Source organism: Solanum lycopersicum, chromosome 10 (assembly GCF_036512215.1).
Source record: "Solanum lycopersicum chromosome 10, SLM_r2.1".
Taxonomy (NCBI): Eukaryota; Viridiplantae; Streptophyta; class Magnoliopsida; order Solanales; family Solanaceae; genus Solanum; species Solanum lycopersicum.
In genome coordinates this window covers 23,520,216-23,532,446 of record NC_090809.1, presented here as the reverse complement: position 1 = coordinate 23,532,446, position 12,231 = coordinate 23,520,216, and the positions used below count along the sequence as shown (strand labels likewise).

Below are 12,231 nucleotides of genomic sequence, written 5' to 3'. Positions count from 1 at the left end.
CCCACATAACGGGGACTTAGTTTTCCTTTCTTTCAAAATCTCATCACCCCTTTCATAAGTGAAATTTTTAAATAAACCAAATCTCCTACTTCGAATTCAAAGTCCCTCTTTCTATTGTCGGCATAGGATTTGCTCTCAACCTCTCCCTTATAAGTTGAACCTTCTCAGTGGCCTCATAAACCAATTCGGTACCAATAAGAGCAAGCTAACCGACTACAAACCATCCAATCGGAAACTGGAACCTTCTACCATAAAGTGCTTCAAAAGGTGCCATACCAATACTTGCATGGTAGCTATTGTTGTAAGAGAATTCGATTAATGGTAGATAATAATCTTAATGACCCTTGAATTCAATCACACAAGCATTTAACATATTTCTAGAGTCTTGATGGTGCGCTCATCTTTTCCATCCGTCTGAGGGTGGAAAGCAGTGCTAAGTTTTAATTTCATACCAAATTCACTTTGGAAGGATCTCCAAAAGTGTGAAGCGAATTGGGCTCCTCTATCTGTAATAATCGACAATGGTGCCCAATGTAACTTAACAGTCTCTCTAACATACAGTTTAGCATAATCCTCCGAGTAAGATACCTTTATGGGAAGTAAATGGGATGACTTGGTAAGCCTATCCACAATAACCCAAATAGAATCATAATGTCAACGTGTTCAAGGCTAACCTACCAAAAATTCCATGTTGACATCTTCCCACTTCCAAGTGGGGATATCAATATCTTGGGTTAGGACACCCGGGCCTTGATGCTTGGCTTTGATTTGATGCCAATTTGGACACCTCGATACAAACTTAGCTACTTCCCTTTTAATTCCATTCCACCAATAGATGTCACGGAAGTCATGATACATCTTGGTGTCCCCTGGATGAATGGAATACCGAGATCCATGAGCCTCATCCATGATTTTATCCCTCAAACCATCCACATCCAGCACACATAACCTCTCTTGGTACCTAAGTACCCCATCCTCCCCTTGGGAGAAAGATTCATTATTCTTGTTAAGGACCGACTCTTTCAACTCCATAAATAGGGGATCAAGATGTTGCTTAGACTTCACATACAGAACTAAACACGAGTCGGAGTTATGACGAACCATAAAACCACCTTTTGATGATTCTTCGAGTCGAACGCCCAAACGAGCCAACCTATGAACATCCTTGACTAGTTCCTTTTTTTCATCATTTACATGAGCCACACTACCCATGGACACTCGACTCAAAGAATCCGCCACCACATTAGCTTTTCCGAAAGGGTAAAGGACACTCATGTCATAATCCTTTAAAAGCTCTAACCATCTTCTTTCGCATAGATTCATATATTTTTGGGTGAATACATATTGGATACTTTTTTGATCGGTGAATACATCTACATGCACCCCATAAAGATAGTTTCCCCAAATTTTCGAAGCAAATACCACGGACGCAAGATCAAGGTCAAGAGTTGGATAATTCTTCACATGTGGCTTGAGTTGTCTAGAGGCATAGTTATGACTTTTCCATGTTTCATAATCACACATCCTAGACCCATACAGAAGGCATCACAATAAATCACAAAGCCTTCGGTACCCTCCGGTAAGGTCAATACCGGAGTGGAGATGAGTCTATATTTCAATAATTGGATACTCTTTTCACAAGATTCCGACTATTAGAACTTGGACTTCTTTTGGGTTAAGGCCGTTAATAGAGATGCGATAGACGAAAATCCCTCAACAAACGTCCGATAGTAGCTAGCCAACTCTAGAAAACTTTGAATGTAGGTAGGACTTAAAGGTCCTGGCCAAATTTTGACCACTTCCGTCTTTCTAGGATTGACCTCTACCCCTTCACTAGAGACAATGTTCCCAAGAAATGCAACTTGCCTCAACCAAAACTTACAGTTGCTAAACTTAGCAAAAAGTTGGTTATCCTTGAGATCTTACAAAACTATCCCCAAATGTCTCATGTGATCATTTTCACTCCTGGAGTATATCAAAATGTCATCAATGAAGACCATCACAATCAAATCAAGATAATTTTTAAGAACTCGAGTCACAAGATCCATGAATGCCGCCGGGGCATTTGTTAGACCGAATGACATCAATAGAAATTTAAGTTACCATATCTTGTTTGGAATTCCGTTTTCGGAATATCAACCTCCCTCACTCTAAGTTTGTGATAACCTGACCTCAAGTCAATCTTTGGAAAGTAAGCTCCTTGGAGTTGATAAAATAAGTCATCAATCCTAGAGAGCGGGTACTTATTATTTATACTCACTTTGTTCAATTGACGATAATCAATACACATTCTCAGCGACTCATTCTTCTTCTTCACAAATCATACCGGGGCACCCCATGGATATATTCTTGGTTGATTAAAACCCTTATCTAGCAAATCTTTGAGTTGAGCCTTTAGTTCTTTCAACTCTATCAGGGCTATCCGATAAGCATGGATTGAAATAGGTTGTGTATCCGGAAATAAGTCATGGCCAAAGTCAATCCCCGTTTGGGAGGAATTCTGGGGAGGCCATCAGGAAAGACCTCCGGATATTCCCTCACTATGGGTACCGACTCTATTGAAGGTACCTCGTGTTCAACATCCCTAACCTTTACTATGTGATGGAGACATTCCTTTGTAATTAACTTGCAAGATTTTATACACGAAATGATCTTACCCCTAGAATTTGAGTTTCTTCCTTCCACTCAAAAACGGGTTCATTTGGAAATTGAAATCCGCCACCCTTGACCTACAACCAATAGAGGCAAAGAAAGAATGCAACCAATCCATTACCAATACAATATCTAAATCTAGCATATTAAGTTCTATCAAGTCAACCAACACAACTCTATTGGTCAAGGAAATAGGACAACCTTCATAGACTCTATCAACCACCAAGGAAACACCCACTGGGGTAGAATACGAGAAAGGCTCATCTAATATGTTTGGTAGTATTTCAAATTTCATGGCTACAAGAGGAGTTACAAATGACATGTTTCACCCGGATCCAACAAAGCATATACATAAAAGTAAAATAATTTTAACACACCGGTTACCATGTCCTGTGAGATCTCTTGATCACTTCGGGATTGGAGAGAATAGAAGTGATTCTTCATAGGAGCATCCGGGTTTTGAGAACTTGCTTGAGCTTGAGAATTTTCCCCTCCTTGAGTCTTCATCATAAGTCAATCTTTCTTCATGTGACCACTCATGCCACTATTATAGCAATTACCCGTGCCCACAAGGCACTTTCCATCATATGGTCTACCACATTTAGAACAAAGAGTCCTATCAACATAAGAACGACCACCATTTCCTTCTTGGGGCTTGGGAGTAGGCACCTTAATCTTATTGGCCCTTGGAGCATTAGAAGATTCATGATTATGAAACCTCTTCTTGACCTTGGTTTTTCTTGAACCTTATACCTAGTCTTAGAAGAATTCCCCTCTTCGGTTCTCACCTTCTTCAAATCCCTACAAACTTTTTAAGATTCTACTTCTCAATTTGTTTGCCGTGAACCATGAGACGAGAGATGTCCATGCTTGGAATAAACATAGCCTACCTACACTCATTTACCACAAGATCGGATATCCCCATGATGAATTTTTTTCATCTTGGCCGTAGAATCCACAACCATAGTAAGAGCATGCTTTAATAGTTAAGTGAATTTGAGGCTATACTATTTCACTCTCATACCCCCTTGAGGAAGGTTGATGAATTCTTGCATTTTCCTCTTCCTTAGTTCCAAGGGAAAGAACCTATCAAGGAAAGCCATTTTATAAGCTCCCCAAGTAATCTGACCTTCTATAACCGGCCTCTCATCCTTCAATTGATCATACCACAGCTTAGCCACATCTTTGAGTTGGTAAGCCGCTAGTTCTGCCTTTTCTTAAAATGAAACACCCACAAAATCAAGAACCTTTAACACTTAATCAATTAAACCTTGTGGATCCGCCTCCACCTTATAACCATAGAAAGTATGGGAATTCATCCTCGTGAAGTCCCTAATCCTTAAAGCGGTGGTATTGTCATTGGGGTTCACTTGCACCCTTGTATACCTAGAAACTTGGGTATCCAACACTTGCGTCAAGATATTAATGGCCGACCCTATCTCAACATTAGACATAGCCCCTTCTTCAACAGGAACTTGATATTTTTGATGAGCTTGAGGGGGAATAACCTGATTCAAGTTCTCATCTCCGTCCCTTCGAGCATTATTCCTCCTTGTATTCATTGACTACAAGCACAAAAAAAGGATTTTGAAGAAAGGACTAGATAGAGTTAAGACTCTTAGGCACGACTAAAGAATTAAAAGAGAGTGAAAGTTCCTAAGCATCACGTAGTCTCTCATTCATAAATGTGGCGTGCTTTACAATTATGAATAAGACACTACATAGACATGATTTAATTAGACATCAATCCTAAGAAGATTTAACCTCATGCTCTAATACAAAGTTTGTAACGACCCAAAGTACATCCTAGTCGTTACCAGCGTCATCGTCCTCTACAAGGGCTAAGACAAGCCTCTTAGTATTCATCATAGCAATCATATGTCAAAACCACGTAAAATTAAAAATTTTGCTTATATAGAATGAAGGTTTACATAGACCTCTACATAGGAAGCATACATAGGCTTCTCACAATAGATCATAATAACGCATAGGAATTTAGTCTAATACTTTATCTGATACCTAAAATCTAAATGAAGTCAACAATCTGGGCAAAGCACTTATACAAATCCACAATAGCCACATAGGGCTTACATCAATATATTCAACAATAGGGAAAAAATGAAGGTCTACTAGACAATACAAGTAATACTAAGACAGAGGGTGTGGTAGCATCCTCGAACTAGAGGGAATTTTGAATACTTAGCAACAATCTCTGCTATGTTCCATTTTAAACCATCCCACCAATAGATTAATCTCAGGTCATGATACATTTTTGTGGCACCCGAATGTATAAAATAGCGAAAACCATCAGCTTCTTATAGAATTTGATTTCTCAAATCCTCAACATCGAGTACATATAATCTCCCTCGGTACCTAAGAACACTATCCCCCCTTGGGAGAATGACTCATTGATCTTACCAAGTGTCAATTCCTTCAACTCCGTCAATAGTGGATCAAGATGCTCCTTAGATTTTACCTCCACCACTAATGATGAGTTAGAGCTATAATGGACCATAAAACCACCATTTGGAGAATCTTCTAACCGCACACCTAATCGAACCTACCTATGAACATATTTCACATGTTATTTCTTCTCTTCTTCAACATGAGAAATATTACCCATAGTCAGACGACTCAAAGCATCGGCAACCATCTTGACCTTTTGAGGGTGTCAAAGGACACTCATGTCGTAATCCGTCAACAATTCTAACCATCTTCTCTGTCGGGGATTCAAATCCTTCTGTGTAAACTCATATTGAAGACTTTTATAGTAAGTAAACACATCAAATTCACACCATACAAGTAGTGTCTCCATATTTTCCAAGCCAAAACTACAGCAGCTAAATTAAGGTCATGAGTTGGGTAATTCGTCTCATGAACTTTAAGTTTCCTAGAAGCATAAGCTATAACCTTACCATGATGCATGAGGACACATCCCAAACCCACTCGAAAAGCATCACAATACACTACAAAGCCTTCATTGCCCTCTGGTAAGGTCAACACTAGAACGGAGGTAAGCTTATGTTTCAACACTTGAAAACATTTTTCACAAGCCTTTGACCACTCAAACTTCACCTTCTTTTGGTCAAAGATATCAAATGAGAAGCAATGGACGAAAATCCATCAAGAACCTTCTATAATAGCCGGCTACAATCAAGAAACTTTTTACTTCTGTGGGAGTCAAAGGTCTATTAAAATTTCTTACCGCATCTATCTTCTTCGGATCAACCTCTACACCATCACCTGAGATAATATGGCCAAGAAAAGAAAATGACCTTCACAAAAATTCACACTTCCTAAATTTTGCATAAAGTTGGTGTTCTTTGAGGAATTTCGAGGATAATCTCAATTGACTCTCATTCTGATCTTTATTCTTGGATTATATCAGAATATCATCAATGAACACAACTACAAACAAGTCGAGATATTCTTGGAAAACTTTATTCATTAGGTCCATGAACTCCACCGAGGCATTTGTTAAAACTAAAGACATATGTAGAAATTCATATTGACCATATCAAGTTCACAAAGTTGTTTTGGGAACATCTTGACCTCTCACCCTAAGTTGGTGATATCCCGACGTTAAGTCAATCTTTGAAAAGTAGCTAGCACCTTGAAGTTGACCAAATAGATCATCAATCTTAGGGAGAGGATACTTGTTCTTTATGGTAACCTTATTGAGTTGGTGATAATCAATGCACATTCTAAGGAATTTGATAATTCATTACCCTTGTTCTACAATCTATGGAAGCAAAACAATCATGGATCCAATTCATACCCAAATGATATCAAAATCAAACATGTCAAGTTCTACCAAATCAACAATAGTAACTCTATTGGGCTGCATTACAGGATATTTCTGATAGACTATATGTGCAACAACGGAGTCGTCCATTGGGGTACAAACCGAAAAGCGTTCAATCAAAACATCGGGATGTACATCAAACTTCCCAGCTACCAAAGGTGTAGCAAAAGAAACGGTAGCACCTAGATCAAGAAAAGCATAAACAATAATAGATAAAACTTGTAACAAACCCTTCACAACGTTGGGAGAGTTCTCTTGTTCACCCCTAACCGTTAGTGCATAGAAATGGGTCCTTTTTAGAGCTTCAGAACTAGGACCGCTTAGTTGAGCTTAGCCATTCCCCTAACCTTGGCTTCTCAACTTAGGAAAATCTTTCACCATATGTCCATCCTTTTCACAAACATAGCAACTAATAGTCCCAACAAGACATTCACCAATATGTTTCTTACCACACTTACCATAGGTTGGTCTCTACTTTAGTTGATAAACATTTCTCCCCTTTAAGGTTAAGTATTAGAACCCCTATCATTGCAATTCTTGGAGAAATTAGAAGGAACCTGATTTGAAAACCTCTTCTTGAAATTACGCTTGTCTTGCACATCAAGCATATTCTTAAAGGAGCTACTTTCAAAAGAGCTTTCCTTCTTAGCTTCCATATTCTTCTTCCTTAGACGGCATTTCTGAACATGTTGAGCATTAACCATCAACCTCCAAAGATCCATATTGTCATGAAGCATGGATGCACAACATTTCTTCAAGCTCTTCGGACACGCCCGTTACAAAATGGCTCATCTTATCCCTATCATTTGAAACCAAAGAGGAAGCATATTTGGACAGCTTGATAAATTTTTAAGAGTATTCGTTGACACTAATACCTCATTTATGAAGGTTGATAAACTCCTTTATCTTATCTTTCTTATGCTCTCTTGGAATGAATCTGTCAAGAAATGCCTTTTTAAAGATCTCCCAAGTCACAGAACCACCTCCTAAATCCTTACTATCCTTACACTGATTGTACCATGTACACGTCCTTAAGTTTATAAGGAGCAAGTTCAGCCTTCTCAGTAGTACTCACCCCCATAGAAAACAAAATGTTGTAAACCTAATCAAGGAAGTCTTGTGGCTTCTTCATCAACCTTAGATCCATAAAACATAAGAGGATTCAACCTCGTAAAATTTCTCAAACGGCTAGCCATAGTGCTTGCATGTTGGTTCTCTGGAGGAACAACCTCCCTGTTAGCTTGTGTCGTAATGGCCTGAGCTTGGGTGGTGATGTCTTGGGCCATTTGAAGTAGTTCTTCCCTCACCTCACCATCTGTCATAGCCAGAGGATTCATCGCAACTTATTTGTTTGCAGCAACTTGCACTTGGAGAGCATTTCGATTGCCTTGGGGAGTATCTCCCACATTTGCAATCTCATCTCCTACTCTCCTCGCCGCAATCCTTCTTGTGTTCATCGCCTAAAACCACAAGAAAGGGATTAGATTCTAAAATACACATAGTGTAAAAACACTAAAGGCACGAAATAGAAGTATCAAGAAAAGAGATGTTTCCTAGTCATCACATAGCCTCTCATCCATCTTAGTGGAGCGCTTTACAACCATGAAAAAGATACTATTTAACGTTTTTTAGTTAGACATTGAATGTAAGGATATTTAACCTCATGCTTTTATACCAAGTTATTCACACCCGGAGAGCACAACCCATATGCGACCGGCGTCATCCTCCTCTCAGAGGACTCAAACAAGTGTCTTAGCATTCAACATAACATGTCATTAATTAAAATTTGCGAAAAATTAAAAAAATTTGCATTCTATTTGAAGTATACTTAGACTTCATAATTAACGTTCATAAAGACATAAAATATCCTAAAAAATCTTTCATCATATAAAACCATCTAAAAAGTGCAAGTCTGTACTTAGCCAATATATAGACAATATGTCATATAGTTCTTAATACAAAATAATCCAAAGAAACATAATTGGAAGTAGAATAGTCTTAAAACTACTAAGTCTTAATAAGATGGAATATGAAAGATAGCGTCCCCGAATGTGAGGACCTACCAACACTTGGAGAAACATTTCCAATCTTCTTCAAAACGACCTCCTTAAACTTCAATGGTGAGAATCTAGATTTGAAGTGATATAAAGTAATGGGGTTAGTACGCCACATGTACTAAGAATGGGTATGCACATAACATATAGGGACATGCATGAAAAAGTATCATTTACCATTTCTTTAGAAAGTATGCTAAGTCAGATTAATGTCTTAAATGCACATACCATATAACATATAAAAGTCAAGGATTCCATCAACCTAAAGCATGATCATAATCAAAGACATATTATCATACAGTCATGTTAGCATTTCACATTCCAAATATCATATAAACATAACTACAAAATACTTACCAATGATATCATCCCGAACCTACAAGTGCAATGGTCATGTAAAGCCCCATAACCCCTCACAACAAAGTAGATAAGATAGGATACCATGAGTAAAGTTTTGCTTCATATAACTTGTAACATAAGTAGTCATCACTTAATTTAACAATATAACCTAATAGCATATTCATCTGATGTCCAACATACATATCATAGTAACATCTTGAATCATAAACATATATCTTTCAGGTTATGATGTTACATAAGAACTATCCCGTACGACTTCCCTTAGAGTCAACTTGTGCAATTTCTACGTCCCATACCCCTAGCTCGACGAAGTAGACTCCTCAAGTCACCCTTGTCAATGTTCATTTACTTAACTTTCATTTTACATAAGAGAACATTTGGCTTAACCAACATAGACCACATGAGCTAAACATGGAATCCGGCGTCATAAAATCTCACACCAAAAAAAGGTGTTTTAACGTCCAAAGTAGAAGATAACATGACATAGCTTTCTAGGTGGATCCACTAGCTAGTGTCCTATGGTTGCAACATAGTTCAAGAACTAGGAGATGTATTAGAGACCCATAGTTACAAATTACATGGCAGCCTCAATCCCATGCGACTCATTGTGAACCTACCTTCCAACTAGGGAAGGGACACCTACCATATCTAGTTCATCAATTCTTAGCTTAAGTGCTTTTGTTGAATAACCTTTAAGATGGTTTTTTTAATCATAAATGTATCATTGATCATAGGATAATAACTCCTTATATAAACATTATCATGAGCTCTTTAAGATTAGATGAGAATTTCCTTTTCTTCTAACCCTTCGCTTTGTGAGATTAACATAACATAGTCATCTTGTGTAAAGCATACAAGAGAATATCTTAACTTTCATTTATCATGTTCTTTTCATGATCTCACATATAACATGTTCATATCCCATCATATACACATAGAAACATCATACATACATGCAAAACATAGCATCATTATTTATAGGATAACATAAACATTGTAGAGTAATCACAACTTTAGAAAACTTACCTCTTGGAAGAGTAATCACAACTTTAGAAAACTTACCTCTTGCTTCCAAGAACCTTATTCAAGAACTTAGTTCAACTAACAACATTCATAATCATAACCTAGTGAAATACTAAATAGCATAACCAAGACCTAATCTTCAAATCGTATATGATATAAATGCATAATGTGGGATAAAGGAAAGGTTCATTTTAGAGTTCATTCAGGTCTTAGTTCCAATCCCTACGTTTTCATATTATCAAGTATTAGAAATAATCATACGAAACTATCATCTAGATAAGAAAATTCTTCAAACGAAATTCAAACATAACTAAATACATACTCATCAAATCATGTGAAATAGACCATAGAAGACACTTACTTTTCATTGAAAATTATAAATCTAGAGTTAGGAAGAAAATCCGTTTTATAGTGTAGAAACCCTAGTATTTGAAATTCTTGAAAACTTATATTTGAAATGACCTCTTGGGGAAATAAATCCCAAGAGTTAAAAACCCATACCTTATAGATGAAGAATCCACAGGAATTGGATGAAGAACTGGAATTTTTCATTTTTTTCCTTATGCTTTTCTTTTTCTTCAATAGAGTTTGGAAAATAGAGCGTTCTTGAGAGAGATGAGAGAATTTTCTTTTGAATCTAATTTGGACGTTTAAAATTATTGGTCTAAAACATAAATAATATCCATAAATAGTTTTCTTATTAATTACCCAAAATACCCTTCACTTAAATCAGTCTTTTTAAGAAGTTAAATTACCAAAAATACGACTTTAACGGTTCTACGAAGTAGTGCCGCATCGCGGTGCCAAATCCTATCATTTTTATTAAATTTTTAGTTGAGTCAGTGAGGTGCGTTTTACACTAGCGTCATGACGATGCCTCTGAAATCTTGAGGCAATGACCTGCGATTCGCACGCTTTGCCTCCAATTCTTCCTACTCGCAAGCTGCTAGGCAGCCTGCCCACCCATGTTTGGGTCCTCCCCAAGGACCCTTTAGATGGTCCTTGGGGTGTCGGTACCAGACGTTTCGACCATTTTTACTACATAATACCTATACAAGGTCTCTTTAGAAGTTTTGGACTTCATTTAACACTTCGAAAACTTAATCAAACATAGGGACGCCAACTAGTTTGAATTAGCTAGTTTTTGGACTTCAAGGTCTTTCCTAGTCGGTTTTGCTCTATCATTTTCCAAATGTGTTTATTACATTAATATATATCTTGAACATCATTTTAAACATTATTTAATATATTAATATCTAGTCTAAGTCGTGGCATTTTCGGAGTGTTAGTGAAGCTGCCTACGATTGCACTCGACGAGGCGTAGCTTGGACGATGGGGGTGTCGATGCCTCCGTCCTTGAAAACATAGCAAAATTTCAATAATACCAGTATCTGAACTTACCTACGGATTTACTGTACGGTGGGGTGCAAGGGGCGTCGACTGACCTACGGACTGTAGGCTGAGGTCTAGTAGGTCAAGTCTGTGATTTTGTTGTTGGAGTTAAGTTGGTTCATTTAATTAGTTAGTTGTTTCGTTGAGTAAATTAAGGGTTAAGGAAGGTCTAATTAAGTAATTTAAGGACCTATATAAGGACCTAAGAGTAATTAAACTAACCCTGCAATTCCCAAACTCAAATTACTCTTCCTTCTCTCTACTTTCTCTCTCCCAAAGAAGACTCAATTGAAGGAAAAGTTCTAAGGGTTCTATGGCAGAAGGAATATCACTTTTATCCATCAATATTAAAGTATTAACAATATATAGGAACCTTTTAAGTCTGGGATTCCTTTACTCAAAGGGTTCTTCCAAATTCATTTCCACAGGATAAATTGAACATGAGCGGTCTTCCTAATCAGAAATTGATATTTCAAATTGTGTTTTTTTATTTCCTTTGATTGTTATGATTAAAATATGACATATTATTGTTTAATCATGTTAGTTCTTGATGTAAATCCTAGTATGTGGAATAGATCATGAATTGACCCAAATTCCTAACCCTAGGCTATGAACTCATATTGAATTGACTAGTATTGATGAAATTGACATAGTTCTTGTGTTAATTACTATTGTATGATGTTATTAAGCCTATTTATGGATCAAATTGTATTGTTTGAGGGTAATACAAATGATGGTTGTGAAGGAGAAGTTAATAAGACTTTGTAATCTTGAGCCTTTATTCAATTGTGGTGGCTTGTAGTTGGTGATGAAGTTCTATTGAAGCATATCTTTTGATTATATTAAGTAGGTGTTGTTATGATAACTCAATTGAAATTTCTTGATTATGTGAAGGTGTGAGATTATGTTTAAGATGTAATGATATAAAGTCGGTTATGAATTGCC

General features: G+C 37.1%; 1 protein-coding gene across 1 annotated transcript; it reads right to left on the bottom strand.

The window, feature by feature from the left end:
* Positions 1 to 669: 669 nt before the first annotated feature.
* LOC138338751 (uncharacterized) lies at positions 670 to 1,275 on the bottom strand. The gene has a single exon (XM_069289839.1). The coding sequence runs from the start codon at positions 1,273 to 1,275 to the stop codon at positions 670 to 672; it is 606 nt and encodes a 201-aa protein (XP_069145940.1).
* Between the last annotated feature and the right edge of the window lie 10,956 nt (positions 1,276 to 12,231).

Excerpts from the sequence above, each read along its gene's own strand:
- LOC138338751 (XM_069289839.1), bottom strand. The coding sequence starts at position 1,275 with ATGAGTGTCCTTTACCCTTTCGGAAAAGCTAATGTGGTGGCGGATTCT.